This window comes from Papio anubis, chromosome 9, assembly GCF_008728515.1.
Source record: "Papio anubis isolate 15944 chromosome 9, Panubis1.0, whole genome shotgun sequence".
NCBI classification, from domain to species: domain Eukaryota; kingdom Metazoa; phylum Chordata; class Mammalia; order Primates; family Cercopithecidae; genus Papio; species Papio anubis.
Genome location: NC_044984.1, coordinates 7,976,063 through 7,995,934, shown reverse-complemented (window position 1 = coordinate 7,995,934; position 19,872 = coordinate 7,976,063). Strand labels below are relative to the sequence as shown.

The following is a 19,872-nucleotide window of genomic DNA, read 5'->3' as shown; positions in this document are numbered from 1 at the left end:
CACCCCACACCTCACAGGGTGGAGTACACCCCTGAGAGGAAGCTTCCAAAGCAAGAATCAGACAGGTACACTCGCTGTTCAGAAATATTCTATCTTCTGCAGCCTCTGCTGCTGATACCCAGGCAAACAGGGTCTGGAGTGGACCTCAAGCAATCTCCAACAGACCTACAGCTGAGGGTCCTGACTGTTAGAAGGAAAACTATCAAACAGGAAGGACACCTACACCAAAACCCCATCAGTACATCACCATCATCAAAGACCAGAGGCAGATAAAACCACAAAGATGGGGAAAAAGCAGGGCAGAAAAGCTGGAAATTCAAAAAATAAGAGCACATCTCCCCCGGCAAAGGAGCGCAGCTCATCGCCAGCAACGGATCAAAGCTGGACGGAAAATGACTTTGACGAGATGAGAGAAGAAGGCTTCAGTCCATCAAATTTCTTAGAGCTAAAGGAGGAATTACGTACCCAGCGCAAAGAAACTAAAAATCTTGAAAAAAAAGTGGAAGAATTGACGGCTAGACTAATTAATGCAGAGAAGGTCATAAATGAAATGAAAGAGATGAAAACCATGACACGAGAAATACGTGACAAATGCACAAGCTTCAGTAACCGACTCGATCAACTGGAAGAAAGAGTATCAGCGATTGAGGATCAAATGAATGAAATGAAGCGAGAAGAGAAACCAAAAGAAAAAAGAAGAAAAAGAAATGAACAAAGCCTGCAAGAAGTATGGGATTATGTAAAAAGACCAAATCTCCGTCTGATTGGGGTGCCTGAAAGTGAGGGGGAAAATGGAACCAAGTTGGAAAACACTCTTCAGGATATCATCCAGGAGAACTTCCCCAACCTAGTAGGGCAGGCCAACATTCAAATCCAGGAAATACAGAGAACGCCACAAAGATACTCCTCGAGAAGAGCAACTCCAAGACACATAATTGCCAGATTCACCAAAGTTGAAATGAAGGAAAAAATCTTAAGGGCAGCCAGAGAGAAAGGTCGGGTTACCCACAAAGGGAAGCCCATCAGACTAACAGCAGATCTCTCGGCAGAAACTCTACAAGCCAGAAGAGAGTGGGGGCCAATATTCAACATTCTTAAAGAAAAGAATTTTCAACCCAGAATTTCATATCCAGCCAAACTAAGTTTCATAAGTGAAGGAGAAATAAAATCCTTTACAGATAAGCAAATGCTTAGAGATTTTGTCACCACTAGGCCTGCCTTACAAGGGACCCTGAAGGAAGCACTCAACATGGAAAGGAACAACCGGTACCAGCCATTGCAAAAACATGCCAAAATGTAAAGACCATCGAGGCTAGGAAGAAACTGCATCAACTAACGAGCAAAATAACCAGTTAATATCATAATGGCAGGATCAAGTTCACACATAACAATCTTAACCTTAAATGTAAATGGACTAAATGCTCCAATGAAAAGACACAGACTGGCAAACTGGATAAAGAGTCAAGACCCATCAGTCTGCTGTATCCAGGAGACCCATCTCACACGCAGAGACATACATAGGCTCAAAATAAAGGGATGGAGGAAGATTTACCAAGCAAATGGAGAACAAAAAAAAGCAGGGGTTGCAATCCTAGTCTCTGATAAAACAGACTTTAAACCATCAAAGATCAAAAGAGACAAAGAAGGCCATTACATAATGGTCAAGGGATCAATTCAACAGGAAGAGCTAACTATCCTAAATATATATGCACCCAATACAGGAGCACCCAGATTCATAAAGCAAGTCCTTAGAGACTTACAAAGAGACTTAGACTCCCATACAATAATAATGGGAGACTTCAACACTCCACTGTCAACATTAGACAGATCAACGAGACAGAAAGTTAACAAGGATGTCCAGGAATTGAACTCATCTCTGCAGCAAGCAGACCTAATAGACATCTATAGAACTCTCCACCCCAAATCAACAGAATATACATTCTTCTCAGCACCACATCGTACTTATTCCAAAATTGACCACGTAATTGGAAGTAAAGCACTCCTCAGCAAATGTACAAGAACAGAAATTATTACAAACTGTCTCTCAGACCACAGTGCAATCAAACTAGAACTCAGGACTAAGAAACTCAATCAAAACCGCTCAACTACATGGAAACTGAACAACCTGCTCCTGAATGACTACTGGGTACATAACGAAATGAAGGCAGAAATAAAGATGTTCTTTGAAACCAATGAGAACAAAGATACAACATACCAGAATCTCTGGGACACATTTAAAGCAGTGTGCAGAGGGAAATTTATAGCACTAAATGCCCACAAGAGAAAGCAGGAAAGATCAAAAATTGACACTCTAACATCGCAATTAAAAGAACTAGAGAAGCAAGAGCAAACACATTCCAAAGCTAGCAGAAGGCAAGAAATAACTAAGATCAGAGCAGAACTGAAGGAGATAGAGACACAAAAAACCCTCCAAAAAATCAATGAATCCAGGAGTTGGTTTTTTGAAAAGATCAACAAAATTGACAGACCACTAGCAAGACTAATAAAGAAGAAAAGAGAGAAGAATCAAATCGACGCAATAAAAAATGATAAAGGGGATATCACCACCGACCCCACAGAAATACAAACTACCATCAGAGAATACTATAAACACCTCTACGCAAATAAACTGGAAAACCTAGAAGAAATGGATAATTTCCTGGACACTTACACTCTTCCAAGACTAAACCAGGAAGAAGTTGAATCCCTGAATAGACCAATAGTAGGCTCTGAAATTGAGGCAATAATTAATAGCCTACCAACCAAAAAAAGTCCAGGACCAGATGGATTCACAGCTGAATTCTACCAGAGGTATAAGGAGGAGTTGGTACCATTCCTTCTGAAACTATTCCAATCAATAGAAAAAGAGGGAATCCTCCCTAACTCATTTTATGAGGCCAACATCATCCTGATACCAAAGCCTGGCAGAGACACAACAAAAAAAGAGAATTTTAGACCAATATCCCTGATGAACATCGATGCAAAAATCCTCAATAAAATACTGGCAAACCGGATTCAGCAGCACATCAAAAAGCTTATCCACCATGATCAAGTGGGCTTCATCCCTGGGATGCAAGGCTGGTTCAACATTCGCAAATCAATAAACATAATCCAGCATATAAACAGAACCAAAGACAAGAACCACATGATTATCTCAATAGATGCAGAAAAGGCTTTTGACAAAATTCAACAGCCCTTCATGCTAAAAACGCTCAATAAATTTGGTATTGATGGAACGTACCTCAAAATAATAAGAGCTATTTATGACAAACCCACAGCCAATATCATACTGAATGGGCAAAAACTGGAAAAATTCCCTTTGAACACTGGCACAAGACAGGGATGCCCTCTCTCACCACTCCTATTCAACATAGTGTTGGAAGTTCTGGCTAGGGCAATTAGGCAAGAGAAAGAAATCAGGGGTATTCAGTTAGGAAAAGAAGAAGTCAAATTGTCCCTGTTTGCAGATGACATGATTGTATATTTAGAAAACCCCATTGTCTCAGCCCAAAATCTCCTTAAGCTGATAAGCAACTTCAGCAAAGTCTCAGGATACAAAATTAATGTGCAAAAATCACAAGCATTCTTATACACCAATAACAGACAAACACAGAGCCAAATCATGAATGAACTTCCATTCACAATTGCTTCAAAGAGAATCAAATACCTAGGAATCCAACTTACAAGGGATGTAAAGGACCTCTTCAAGGAGAACTACAAACCACTGCTCAGTGAAATAAAAGAGGACACAAACAAATGGAAGAACATACCATGCTCATGGATAGGAAGAATCAATATCGTGAAAATGGCCATACTGCCCAAGGTAATTTATAGATTCAATGCCATCCCCATCAAGCTACCAATGAGTTTCTTCACAGAATTGGAAAAAACTGCTTTAAAGTTCATATGGAACCAAAAAAGAGCCCGCATCTCCAAGACAATCCTAAGTCAAAAGAACAAAGCTGGAGGCATCACGCTACCTGACTTCAAACTATACTACAAGGCTACAGTAACCAAAACAGCATGGTACTGGTACCAAAACAGAGATATAGACCAATGGAACAGAACAGAGTCCTCAGAAATAATACCACACATCTACAGCCATCTGATCTTTGACAAACCTGAGAAAAACAAGAAATGGGGAAAGGATTCCCTATTTAATAAATGGTGCTGGGAAAATTGGCTAGCCATCAGTAGAAAGCTGAAACTGGATCCTTTCCTTACTCCTTATACGAAAATTAATTCAAGATGGATTAGAGACTTAAATGTTAGACCTAATACCATAAAAATCCTAGAGGAAAACCTAGGTAGTACCATTCAGGACATAGGCATGGGCAAAGACTTCATGTCTAAAACACCAAAAGCAACGGCAGCAAAAGCTAAAATTGACAAATGGGATCTCATTAAACTAAAGAGCTTCTGCACAGCAAAAGAAACTACCATCAGAGTGAACAGGCAACCTACAGAATGGGAGAAAATTTTTGCAATCTACTCATCTGACAAAGGGCTAATATCCAGAACCTACAAAGAACTCCAACAAATTTACAAGAAAAAAACAAACAACCCCATCAAAAAGTGGGCAAAGGATATGAACAGACATTTCTCAAAAGAGGACATTCATACAGCCAACAGACATATGAAAAAATGCTCATCATCACTGGCCATCAGAGAAATGCAAATCAAAACCACAATGAGATACCATCTCACACCAGTTAGAATGGCGATCATTAAAAAGTCAGGAAACAACAGGTGCTGGAGAGGATGTGGAGAAATAGGAACACTTTTACACTGTTGGTGGGATTGTAAACTAGTTCAACCATTATGGAAAACAGTATGGCGATTCCTCAAGGATCTAGAACTAGATGTACCATATGACCCAGCCATCCCATTACTGGGGATATACCCAAAGGATTATAAATTATGCTGCTATAAAGACACATGCACACGTATGTTTATTGCAGCACTATTCACAATAGCAAAGACTTGGAATCAACCCAAATGTCCATCAGTGACAGATTGGATTAAGAAAATGTGGCACATATACACCATGGAATACTATGCAGCCATAAAAAAGGATGAGTTTGCGTCCTTTGTAGGGACATGGATGCAGCTGGAAACCATCATTCTTAGCAAACTATCACAAGAACAGAAAACCAAACACCGCATGTTCTCACTCATAGGTGGGAACTGAACAATGAGATCACTTGGACTCGGGAAGGGGAACATCACACACCGGGGCCTATCATGGGGAGGAGGGAGGGGGGAGGGATTGCATTGGGAGTTATACCTGATGTAAATGACGAGTTGATGGGTGCAGCAGACCAACATGGCACAAGTATACATATGTAACAAACCTGCATGTTATGCACATGTACCCTACAACTTAAAGTATAATAATAATAAATAAATTTAAAAAAAAAAAAAAAAAAAAAAGAAATGGCCCTATTTTCCCACTCAGAATTTTCAGCCCGTTTTCAATATTTATCGAACTGATCTCTCATCCTTAGGCCTTTAAGGAATTCATTCTCGTAAGTCAATTTGATATTCAAATATTAATTAATTAAATATTCAGCACTTCTGCAAATATTCTTTGAGCACTTAAAAAAAGTGTTTTCGATTGAAGAATATTGACTTCTCTGTATACGATTATTTGGATATTTTTCTTTCATTTTAACTTATTTTTTATTATTTAATGGTTTAAGACTAACGGATGTTAAAATCAGTATCCCATGTTGGGTTTTATTCATTTTAAGTTTTTACAGCATAATTGTTTCTAAGAAAGGATCTTGGAGTCAGACTGCCAGGACAGGAAATCAGGTTCTCTGCTTCATATAGGTATGATCTGAGAATCTATTTTACAACAACTATCAGCCTTAGGATAGCCATCTGTTAAATGCAGATGATAATAATACCCTCTTTGGATAGTCTTTATGAAGAGTTAGTACACACTTGTATAACTAATTTCAATTTCACCTGTCTGGTTCAGACAGGAAACAAGGACTGCTAGTTTTTTATTTGATTCTATGTTACTTGATATGTAGAAGTTACCTGTGAAAACTTCCACTTTTGAATAGATATAGTAGGTTCCAGAAAGCAAGATGTCCTTCTGCAACAACAAGGATAAGGTAAATAAAAGGCCAAAATTGTGTGTGTATTCATCAAAGAGCTTGCAAGCAATAAGGACCATCTGAACTGAAATCCAGCACAAGAAGAGTCTTTATGTGTGAAGAGCAATTTATAAAGCAATCCTTATCACATCACAGAAAGCTTTTTTCTGCAGAAAATGTAAAACTACTCCAAAAATACACCTGGAAATGCCAAGTGATTAGGCCAATAAAATAATTTTTTAAAATACAAATTTGGAGGATTAGTTTCTAATTTCAAAGTTTACTACAAGTTTACTGGACTAAATCAAGACAGTGTGGTAACTGCATCATGAGAGACAAAAGAACAATGAAACACAATTGAGAGTCTGGAAATTAGTAATGACATTCATGGTCAGCTGATTTTTAAAATCACACCATTGCAATTCAACAGGAATTAATCATTTTTCTCAACTAATTAGTTGAGAAAATACCCACATGTATAAAGATGAATTTAGGCTACTGCCAATGCCCACATGGAAGCTGGCCTTGGGCCAGCCTGCAACACATCCTAATCCAAGAGCCCATACCTTGCCACACTGCTGGTGCTGGCATGTGTTAACAAGCTTGCATTACACTGTCACTATTCAATGAAGAGCTTTGGCTGGTACCTCCCTTCAGAGTGCTGTGGCCAGCAATTCAGGAACGCAATGGCCCTTCCAGCACAGCAGATTCCCAATGTTGACGGGCTAGAGAACAAAGTCCAGGGTCCAAAACTAGACCCCAGATTTAGAGTTAGAAACCTTGGCCCTCCAAAAATCTACCAGAAACAAACTCATTTTATGGAATCCACAGTGAAAGCCCAAAGTGCATCAACGAAGATAAAAACAGAAAAAAAAAAAAAAAAATCTAAAGAATGGCAACTTCAAAGACTGAAGAATATCAGCCCACAGAGATGAGAAAGAACCAGCACAATAACTGTGGCAACTCAAAAAGCCTCCAAATGACCACACTAGTTCCCCCCCCAGGCTGAAAAGGCAGAAATATGATTCAGAACATGGATAGGAACAAAGATAATGAGATTCAGCAGAAAGTCAAACCACAATCCAAAGATTCTGAGGAATGCCATAAAATGATACAGAAGACACAAGACAAAATGGTCATTTTAAGAAAAATTCCAACTGATCTGATAGAGCTGAAAACATCACTTCAAGAATTTCAGAATACAAATGCAAGTGTTAGCAGAATCAACACAGCTGGGGAAAGAATCTCAGAGCTCAAGACCAGCTCTCTGAAATTAGTCAGGGAAAAATAATAATAAAAAAAAATAATAAAGAAGAATGCACAAAACCTCCAAGAATATAAGATTTTGTTAAGAGACTAAATACATGACTCATTGGCATCCATGAAATACAGGAATAATAGAAGGCAAATAACTGGGAAATCCTATTTCAGGATATAGTCCATAAAATTTTCCTCAACCTTGCTACAGAGGCCAGCATTCAAATTCAGGAAATGCTAAGAACCCCTACGAAATACTACACAAGAAGACTATACCCAAGACACATAGTCATCAGATTCTCCAAGGTGAAAATGAAAGAAAAAATGCCATAGGCAGCTAGAGAGAAAGGGCAGGTCACCTACAAAGGGGACAGCATCGAGCTAACAGGGGACCTGTTAGCAGAAACTCTACAATCAGGAAGAGACGGGAGTTCATATTCAGAAACTTTTTGAAAAAGAATGTCCAATCAAGAATTTCATGTAAGTGAAGTAGAAATAGGATCTTTTTCAGACAAACAAAGGTTAAGGAATTTCATTACCACCAGACCTGTCTCACAAGAGGTCCTGAATGGATTGCTAATCATAGAAACGAAAGACCATTATCGGCCACAACAAAATCACACTTAAGGACATAGACCAGTATCCTATAAAGTAACCACAGAAACCAGTCTGCATGATAAGCAGCTAACAACATGATGAAAGGATCAAATTCCCACATATGAATACTAACCTTGAATGTAAACAGGTTAAACCCCTGAATTAAAAGGCACAGAGTGGCAAGTTGGATAAAGAAGCAAGATGCAGTGGTATGGTGTCTTCAAGAGACTCACTTACATGCAATGATACCCAAAGCTCAAATTTAAAAGACTGAGAAAAATCTACCAAGCAAATGGAAAATAGAAGCAGGGTTGCTATTCTAACTTTTCTTTTTTTTTCTTGTTTTTTTGTTTGTTTGATTGTTTGTTTTGAGTAGGGTCTCACTCTGTTGCCCAGGCCATAGTGCAGTGGTGCAATCTCAGCCTACTGCCACCTCTACCTCCTGGTCTCAAGAAATCCTCCCAACTCAGCCTTACAAGTACCTGGGACCACAGGTGTGCACCACCATGACTGGCTAATTTTTGTATTTTTTTTCCTGATAGAGACAGGATTTGGCCATGCTGCTCAGGCTAGTCTCAAACTCCTGGGGTCAAGTGATCCATCCACCTCAGCTCCTAAAGTACTGGTATTACAAGTCTGAGCCATGGCACCTGACCTTGATGATCTAATTTCATACAAAACTGTCTTTAACCAGCAAAGATCAAGAAAGAAACAGAAGGGCATTACATAATTGAAAAAGGTTCAATTCAGCAAGAAGACATGACTATTCTAAATGTATATGCACCCAACCCAGATTCATAAAGCAAATTCTCACAGACCTATTAAAAAATTAAGGAAACCGCACAATAATAGTAAGAGATTTCAACACCCCACCAACAGCATTAGACAGAACATCAATGCAGAAAACTAACAAAGGTATTCAGGACCTGAAATAGACATTTAACCAAATGAACCTAATAGACATCCACAAAACAGTTTACCCCAAAACAACAGAATACACATTCTTCTCATCTGCGTATGACATATAATCTAAAATCAACCACACGATCTAACATAAAACAATTCCTAGCAAATATAAAACAGAGAAAATCATACCAACCACATTCTTGTACCACAGCACAATAAAAATGTAAATAAATACTAAGAAAATACCTTAAAACCATATAATTACATAGAAATTAAACAGCCTTCCCTGAATGACTTTTGGGTACATATTGAAATTAAGGCAGAAATCAATAAATTCTTTGAACATAATGAGAACAAAGATACAACATACCAGAATCTCTGGGGTATGGATAAGGCAGTGTTAAGAGGAAAGTTTGTAGCACTAAACACCCACATCAAAAAGTTAGAATGATCTCAAATTAATAACCTAACTTCACAAGAGAAACTAAACAAACAAGAGCAAACCAATGCCAAAGCTAGCAAAAGACAATAAATAACCAAAATCAGAGCTGAACTGAAGGAAATTGTGATTTAAAAACACATATAAATGGTCAGTGAATCCAGGATTTGATGTTTTTATAAAATTAATATGATAGACCCCTAACCAGATTAATAAAGAAAAAAAGAGAGATGATCCAAATAAACACGATCAAAAATGACAAAATGGGTATTACCATTGACCCCACTGAAGTACAAACAATCCTACCAAGCTACTGTCAATACCTCTATGCCCAAAAGCTGGAAAAACTAGAAGAAATGGATAAATTACTGTGTACATGCAACCTCTCAAGATTGAATCAGTAAGAAATTGAATCTCGGAGCAAACCAATAACAAATTCCAAATTGAAAGAGTAATAGAAAGCCTACCAAACAAACAAACAAACAAACAAAGCCTAGGACCTTATGGATTCTCAGCAGAATTCTACCACATGTATAAAGAAGAACTGGTACCATTCATACTAAACCTACTCAAAAAAACTAAGGAGACTCCACTCTAACTCACTCTACAAGGCAAATATCATCCTGATACCAAAACCAGGCAGAGACACAATAGAAAAAGAAAACATCCTTGATAAACATAGATTAAAAAAATACTCAACAAAATGCTAGTAAGATGAATCCAGCAGCACATCAAAAAGCTATTCCACCATAATCAAGTAGGCTTTATCACTGGGATACAAGGTTGGTTAAACATATGTAAATCAATAAATGTGATTCATCACTTAAGTAAAACTAACAAAAACCACATTATTATCTCAGTAAATGCAGAAAAGACTTTCAATAAAATTCAATATATCTTCATATTAAAATCTCTCAATGAACTAGGCATTGAAGATATATACTTCACAATAATAAGAACCAACCATGACAAACCCACAGCCAATATCATACTAAATGGGCAAAATTGGAAGCATTACCCCTTGAAAACAGGAACAAGACAAGGGTGTCCTCTCTCACCACTCTTATTCGATAGTACTGGAAGTCCTGGTCAAAGCAATCAGGAAGAGAAAGAAATAAAAGGCATCCAAATAGGAAGAGAAGAAGACAAATTATCCCTGTTTGCACATATTATGATTTTATATCTAGAAATCCCTACAGTCTCTGGCCAAAACCTCCTTGGACTGATAAACAAACTCAGCAAATTCCCAGGATACAAAAATCAATGTACAAAAATTAGTAGCATTCCTATATCAACAAAATTCAAGCAGAGAAAAGTCAAGAAGGCAATCCCTTTCACAATAGTCACAAAAAATAAAATATATAGGAATATAGCTGACCAGGGAGGTGAAATATCTCTGCAAAGAGTATTACAAGACACTGTTCAATTAAATCAGATAAGACACAGACAAATGGGAAAACATTCCAGGCTCATGGATGGGAAGAATCAATACTGTTTAAATGCCCATACTGCCCAAACCAATGTACAGATTCAGTGCTATTCCTGTCAAATTATCATTGATGTTCTTCACAAAATTAAAAACAAGTTATTTTAAAATTCATTGTGAATTTTAAAAAAAAGCCCAAATAGCCAAGGCAATATCAAACAAAAAGAACAAAGCAGGAAGTATAACATTACCTGACTTTGAACCATACTACAAGGATACAGAAACTAAAACAGCATGGTACTGATACAAAAACAGGCACGTGGACCAAGGGAACAGAATAGAGACCCCAAAAATAATGCCATCCACCTACAACCATCTAATCTTCAACAAAGTTAACAAAAACAAGCAAGGAGGAGAGACTCCCTACTCTATAAATGGTACTGAGATAACTGGATAGCCATGTGCAGAAGATAGAAACTGGACACCTTCCTTATACATATACAAAAATCAATGCAAGCTGGGTTAAATAAAATGTAAAACCTAAAACTGTTTTTTTTAAAACACAGAATAATAACCTAGTAAATACCATTCTGGACATAGAACCTGGCAAAGAGTTCATGGCAAAGACACCAAAATCAATTGCAACAAAAACAAAAATTGAAAAGTGGAACCTAATTAAACTGAAGAGCTTCTGCACAAGAAAAGAAACTATCAACAGAGTAAACAGATAACCTGCAGAATGGGAGAAACTATTTTGTAAACTGTACAACTGACAAAGGCGTAATATGTGGAACATACAAGGAATTCACATTTACAAGCAAAAAACAATACCGCCATTAAAAATTTGATAAAGGACATGAACAATTTTCAAGTGAAGACAAACACACAGCCAACAAACATGAAAAAAGTGCTCAATACAACTAATCATTAAAGAAATGTGATTCAAAGCCACAATGAGATACCATCTCATACCAGTCAGAATAGCTATTACTAAAAACTCAAAAAAAAAAAAAAAAAAAAAAAAACCAACAGATTCTGGCAAGACTGTGGTGAAAGGGAATGCTTTCACACTACTGGTGAGAAGGTAAATTAGTCCGGCCATTGTGGAAATCAGTATAGCAATTTTCCAAAGAACTTAAAACAGAATTACCATTCAAACCAGCAATTCCATTACTGGATATATATCCAAAGAAATATAAATTGTTCTACCATAAAGACACATGCATGCAAATATTCATGACAGAACTATTCACAATAGCAAAGACAGGGAATAAACCTAAATGACCATAAATAGTAGACTGGATAAAGAAAATATGGTACATATACACCATGGAACACTATGCAGTCAGTAGGAAAAACAACAACAACAACAAGATGATGTAGTAACATGGGTGGAGCTGGAGGCCGTTATCCTAAGCCAACAAACACGGAAACAGAAAACAAATACCACATGCTCTCAGTTATAAGCGGGTGGTAAACACTGAGTACATATGGGCACAAATAAGGGAACATCAGACACCAGGGTCTTTGTGAACAGAGGAAAGGAGTAGAGTGAAGATAAAAGAGATATCATTGGATACTCTGCTTACCACCCGAGTGACAAAACAATCTGTACATGAAGTGCCTGAGACATGCAATTTACTTACTTAACAAACCTGCACATGCACCCCAGAACCTAAAATGAAAGCTAAAAAAAAAGAAAAAAAAAAACTGCAAAGTGAAATGAGATTTCTTTTTAAATAAGGTAGTATTGGAGGCCTCAATGATTCAATGATATCTGAGGAGTGATAATGTTCAATGTTGATATCTGAGAAAGAGTAGTCCAAGAAGAAGGGGCACAAGTATGAAGTCCTTGAGGCAATGCTTGGCATATTCAAGAAGTGACACAAAGGCCAGTGTTGCTAGCATGGGATGAGCCAGGTGTTTGGTGTTTTAATCAGATCATTCGAATGATTGTAAGACTTTGTAAGGATTTGGCCTTTACTCTGAATTAGATGAAAGCTACTGACAAATCTGGAGCAGAAGAATGGCATGATCAAATTTGCATTTTTGCAGGCTCTCTCTGGCTGCTGCCTTGAGAATACATCAGGATAAAAGATGTGCAGACCTAGAAAGAATAATTAGAAGCTGATGGCAAATATTCTGGCAGGATATGCAGCAGTTTAGTATGGCAGAGTCAAGACAAGGGATTGGATTCTGTGTTTTTGAGGGTAGAGTCAACAAAATTTGCTGATGCCTTAGAGATGAGTTCTGAGAGAGAAAATGTTGACTCCATTTTTTTAGTCTAAGCATCTGAAAGTCTGAAGTGGTCATTATCAGAAGAGGGAAAGACTATAGAAGACACAATTCTGACAATTGGAGGGAAGAACAGTATTTTGATTTGGACATGTTAGTTCAAGTTCTTGTTAGGCATCCAAATGAAGATGTCAAATAGGCTATTAGAGAAAGGCTTCCGGAGACCAGCATTGAGATCTCAGCTGAAAGATTAAATGTTGGCATCATCAACACACAGAAAATAAGTAAGGCCATGACTAGAGGAACTTACCTAAGAAGTGGGAGTAAAAAGAGAAGGAAATAAACCATAAATTTAGAACCTTATTTTATACTGTACACAAAAATTAACTCATAAGTAATTGATCATAGAGAAAAAAACTTAAGAAATAAGATACTAACAGATACTGAGACATTGCACAAAATGCAAGAAGTCAAAAATGGGTTAGTAAACCATAATTCTATCTATGTATTTCTTCACTTATATCATTACATAATTATATGTAGATCATTATATAATTAAAATCCCCCATGTATTAATCTGCCAATATCTGCATTGCTATATTAAAATAATATATATGAATATATAAATGAATAATCAGCCTTATTCCTCTCTATCGAACCATTTGACTACATTATCAGTAAGGATAGGCATGAGATCACCAACAAAACAAGCCTGATTGATTAAAGATTGAAGAATTGAGAGCCTGGGGAGTGTGACATTTTCAGTTTAGAGACAAGAGAAAGAACCAGCAAAGGAGATTGAGAAGAGGTGCCCAGTGAACAACGATAAAATCAGAAGATGGCAGCATCCCCCCAATAAATCATGTTCAATGCTGCTAATAGAGCATGCAACATGAAGACTAACCATTGGAAACATGCACTCACTGGTGATCTTAACAAATGTCAGATTTAATGGAGTGGTGACAGCAACAGACTCATTGGAATAGGCTGATAGGCCAGTAGTTGAAGAGGCTTCATACTTTGCTAAATGACTATAAACCAAGAGGAAAGAAGAGTTGAAAAAGCTGAGTCCTGAGATCAGCCTCTGATGTGACAAATCAAAGACCCTCAGCCAGTTCTCAGGACTGAGCCAATTCACGGAAGCAGAGATAAACGACTGAAAGGAAGCCTAAGTCCTCTTGATAATGAACACTGAGGGGGTTGGTACATTTTATATCCCTATTCAGTTAGCCTATCTGGCCTCTGCCGACATCAGATGGATTATAGGATGAATGCACATTAGCATAAACTTAATCGCACTTGCAGACGCTCTCTAGGACGTGGTACCTTCACTGAGCAGAACGTGGTTTCTGGCACTTTGTATGTGGTTTTTGATTTGGTGAATGCTTTTTAATCTACACGCATTATGAGAGAAAATCAAAACAATTTGTTTGGTGTGGTAAGAAGAAAAGCACTGCTTCACTGTTTTATGTTAGGGCTATGTCACTTCTGTTTTCAGATTAATTGGCATTTTGCAAAACATCACACTAACTCAATATGTTAATAATATTACTTTAATTGGTATTCATAAGGAAGAAGTAGCAAGTTCCTAGAAGAGAGACATAAACCTCAGAAGATTCAGCGACTTATAACATAGATGGTGTTTTTAGAGGTCCAATGCTCCTGGTCCTTGTGTCAAAACATCCTTTTTAAAGTAAATGGCTCGTTTCCTGATACATAATTCTTCTCACTAAGAAAAAGGCACAGTGTTTTTTGGACCTATTGGGATTTTGGAGTCAACATATTCCTCATTTGAGGATATTGCTGTGACTCACTAATGGAGTTTCCAAAGGCTACTGGTCTCAAGTGGAACCCAGAACAAAAAAGGGTTCCATAGCAGATATAGGGTCTGGCCCAAGCTGCTCTGCCCATTGCGCCAGATGATCCAGCAGAATTCAAACATGCTAGAGGCAGGCATAGTGGGCATTATAGGACTCTGTCCAAGTCTCTGACAAATCCACAGGAGAGGGGAGCGAAAACCCCTAGGGAATTAGTGTAAGACCATTCCCTCTTCAGCAGAGGAGTGCCCTCTGCCTCAAAAACAAAACAGCAGGTGCAGAAGATTAGAGACAAGAGAAAGAACTAGCAAAGGAGATTGAGAAGAGGTGCCCAGTGAACAATGATAAAATCAGAAGAGGGCAGCATCCCCCAAATAAACCAGGTTCAATGCTGCTAATAGAGCAGGCAATATGAAGACTAACCATTGCCCCTCTAAGCATGAGCACCTCTAAGCACAAGACTCTGTGCCACTGTGGAAATCATATGCCCATAAAGCCAGCCATGATTGGAAGACATAAGCAAATCTGAGTGGTACAAGGAGTAGACAGTATTGGACGCAAACATGTGCTTCCTCAGATTCCCTTAACTGTCTCTTATTCTCTAGGCCACCACCTTGCCTGATCTAGATCATCCTACCATCCCTCCTATTGGGGCGTGAATGGAACACCACACTGTGGGCATGAGGTCTGTCTTTCATAACAGCCACCAAGGGACCGGATGATGGAAAACAGAACAGCAGAGATGGTGGTTCTGCCTCAGGGAAACCCTTGCCAATGGGAAATAGAAGACAGAAGACAGCTGAACAGATATATTCTCCCTCCTCTCTCACTTCCATGGACTAATGGCGGCTGTGGTTTCCTCTTGCAGCTTTCTGGAAAAGTAGTGGGATCCAAGTGCATGCATCTGATGACCACCATGCTCTCTCTCTCACCTTGTGGTGAAATGGACACAACACAGTCACATACACACAACACATTGTTATAATGCATCCCAACACGTTGTTTCACGTCTGCTGTTGCCTCAATTTCCACGTGCTCTTGCCTGAATTTCCACGTGTCCCTGCCATTGCTGCCCTGGACTTACTTTCCAAAGAAATGTTATCACATTATTATCAGACATTGGCTCTAGTTCTAGACCCCTAAAGCTAAGATATGCATTCAGTGGTATAATTTATTATTCATTCACTTTTCTGTAACTTTTATAATATAGCAATTAAAATGTTCATTTAGAAAGGATATTTAAAATATTATATAAAAATCACATTTTAGTAAGGTAATTCATAACTAACTCAATTTTTAAAATTTAAATGCCATTTCTTTATATAATTACTAGCTAGAAATATCACAATACAAATATATCATTCACAATTGAGAAAATATATAAAAACATCCACAAATATGTTATATGCTTTTTTGTAGGTATTGTAGTAGGTGCCATCTGATTTTGATGTTCCACCTTGTCTCCATGTTTTTCATCAGATATAACTGCATCAAGGTTATATTATAGTGATATTTCCCCTACAATTATGGAATAGCCGCACTTTTACTCCGATAAATGCTTCTTCTTAGATAATCCTGTAATCTCAACCAGAAACCAGAACAGGAAAATTCAAGCAACTGTAGATTTTGTGATGAGGTTCATTTTCATTGGTTCACCACCCCAATATATGTAATTTATTCATGTATTCACTAATTTATTTGTTCATCAAAATATTTTTGGCTACCTATTTTTTATGCGATCTTTTAGGTCCTGGGAGTCAACAGTAAGCAAGATCTACATGATCTCTGCTTTTATGGTGCTTTTATTGTACCAAGAAAGATATATGATAAACAAATAAATAACTAAATAAGATGATTTACCTCAAGGTTTAGATAACATTGTTAAAATTTCATAACTCCAAGAATTGACACAGTCTATAGAATTAACTTGTTTAATGATGTTATACACTTTTTCCTATAATAGAACTTGCTATCACTGAATATGTCAACACACTTTCTCTTACTTTGTGTTCTCTTGGAGACACACCATGTCCCACTTGTGAATCTAGAGATTTGAGAGAGTTTCAGGTCTTTTACTCAGCACCTACTCTGACATAAAATCAAAAGAAAGGTCTGTTTTAGCTTCTTGCTTCCCTGAATTAAGATGAATGAATGAAACGAAGGATAGTTGCATTATTTGCAACTACATTATAATAAAACATATATTTAAGTCATTTCCTATCATCAATACATAGATTTCATAGATGTCATTTTAACATTTGTAGAATGTATAATTCAAATGATTTTCCTAATTTCCATACTATTTTTACATTAAGTATTTTTTCAAGTAACAAAGATTTGAGTTCATTTATGTGATGTTTAAAAAGAATGTTAAATGTGGAAGATAGTGGAGATAATTGGCAATTCAGGAACTCTGAAATGGTTTAGGAAAAAAAAATTGAAATATTTGGTATCAGATCTCAATTTCCAAAAAGGTTTTCTTTACCTCAAAAACTGGGAGAAATGACTTTTCTGATTGTTTATGGAGACTTATGACAGCACTTAAGAGGTCAGCATTGTGTTTCTTTCTTCATCCCTATTACAGATATGACTTTTTTCTCAGTTGTTCACATACTTGTATAAAATCTAATATTCCTCAGTACTGATTATGGTAGACATATACAAAATGTATTTCAAATATATTTGTCATTCTTGAATTTTATTTTGTGCACAGTTTTCTAACAATAATTGTTTGCTTTAAACTGAACATAAAATTAGAATTCATTATGAAATAAAAACTACCCCAAGGATAAAACCTCATTATTGATTTAGAATAGAATGCTCATACCATCCAAAAAACTAGAAGTTAAAATAATCATGTTTAAGCACACTATGGTACCTATGTATGGTACAAATAACAGTGGAAAAGAGAAATGATTTTGTGAAATAAGCTGCAAGTTCTTAACAATTAAAAATAGAGATGATAAATTTTTCAAATGAAATATGATAATATGAAATGTATATGTGAAATACACATGGCTTCATGATTCTGAAAAATTTCTTATATTTTCTATAATTTGGCAGTTTATAAAAAATGATTAAGATTATGTTATTGTCACTCTCTCTTCAGTGTTTCATATACACATACACATGCATATATAGATACTTTTTAGACTAACTTTAGGTAAAAGACTTTTCTAGATATACTTTTGGAAATTACTCAAAAATATACAATACAGAAAAACCAGTAGAAAGCATAAAATATTCCAGACAGCATCAGTTTGTTTTCTCTTGGAGACACACGATGTCCCACTTGTGAATCTAGACATTTGAGAGTTTCAGGTCTTTCACTCAGCACCTACTCTGACACAAAATCAAAAGAAAGGTCTGTTTTAGCTTCTTGCTTCCCCAAATTAGGGTGAATGAATGAAATGAAGGATATATAATTGCAGTAGTTTGGCAGAGCAGGAGGACAGGTTCTTTCTGCAGCCTCCTCCTAAGATTCCAAATTGATGTGATTAGGGACAGAAAGTAAATAGCAAGTAACAAGAGGAAGGAGATCACAGTTTGTAAAGTTTTTATGTGGACCTCGGTGTTGGGATCTGGAGATCCTTTGCCATGGAGCTGCATCTTCTTGAGATGTTTACTCAAAGAACAAATTAACAGCAGAAAAGATATCAGGGACAGAATAAAGGGTATTAAGTTTGCAAGCGTGGTTACAGTCATATCTGAAAGGTGCGTTGAATCACTCAATTTGATCTCCCAACTCACGTTGCCATCATATTCTTTTGTCCACATACTCCCATCCATGTTTACCACAACAAGATGACAAACCAAAAATAACAAAGACCCAAGTAGTATCACTGGAATGATACTCTTAATCCTCCTTTTTAGGTGAAGAAAAATAAAGTTGGAGAAATTGCCAATCTTGAGCAAATAAAATATGCTGAGGCTAGTAGCAACCCAGATGCTGAAATGGTTGGTTACTGCCCAGGCATTGGTAGTAGTAATTCTTACTGCTAAACTGTATGAATCTGGATTCAAAACAGTTGCATACCAAAGTAATAATATTACCCAGAGCAAACCAACTCTGGAGACTGCCAGAGCAGTGAGAATTTGGTCAGCAGAGGAGATCTTTTGTCTGTTGACCCATTCAATGGAATTTACCAATGCTATGAAGCCATTAGCAAAATTTCCGAGAACAAACGTAACCACTACTAGAATGGAAAATATGGGTAGAAAAGTTATCTTGTCTGAACAGACAAAAAGATAGAAAAAATGAAGGCTTAACAACACTGGCTGTGATTCCTTTAATATCCTGACCTTAAATTTTATGTGCACCTGATTTCTGAATGTGCAGTAACATTCTTTTTACTTTCAAATATTGTGACCAGTGTCAAACAAGAAAGTACAAATTTATGCTAATTGATGAATTCAATAATGTATTTATGGAAAACATTCTAATTTTCAAACAGCTCAACTTAACTCATTTATTCAATGTCTGTTCTTGTTAGAGACTGGAAATATTCATACTGAAGTTGAAGTGAAACTTGAATTTTCGTTTGCCAGCATGCAAATAAAGACATATTCTCTTTCGTGTGTTGCAATGTTTTCCTCGTTTCACATCTCCATAATTTGTGTTCAGCAACTTTACCTGTTAATTATGGAAAATGTACCACATAGTTCATACAGTAAACATCTAAATCTTAAAGGGAAATTAGTCATTACTAGGATCATCACTATGACCAATTTTTATGCTAGATTTAAATAGACAGAATCCAAACTTTTTAATCAAAATCATCGAAAGTTTTCTTGGGAACCATGGGAGGGCCAATACACCTTAAAATCTTACTCCTGCTAACCAGTTCTTTTGTATGACATTATTGTTAACAAGTTCATAAAACATACACATATAGACAGGCACACACACATACATACACCTATCCAGAAAAAATGAATTTTAAAAATAATTTCCAAAATGGAAAATGAATTTCCAGGAGGTCATCCTGGTGAAATTAGTCCTATTTTCTCTCTCAGGGTTTTTAGTCCATAAAAATATATCAAACATATCTCTCATGCTTAGACCTTTGTTAAAGTTACTCTCAAGTC

The 19,872-nt window shown here is 36.9% G+C and overlaps 1 protein-coding gene across 1 annotated transcript; it reads right to left on the bottom strand.

Annotated features, from left to right (window-relative positions):
- Positions 1–17,469: 17,469 nt before the first annotated feature.
- LOC101016832 (taste receptor type 2 member 19-like) lies at positions 17,470–19,134 on the bottom strand (the record flags this gene model as incomplete). The annotated part of the gene is made up of 1 exon (XM_021923220.2): positions 17,470–19,134. A coding segment is annotated over one exon (1,020 nt), but the record flags the coding sequence as incomplete, so codon positions are not given.
- Positions 19,135–19,872: the final 738 nt, after the last annotated feature.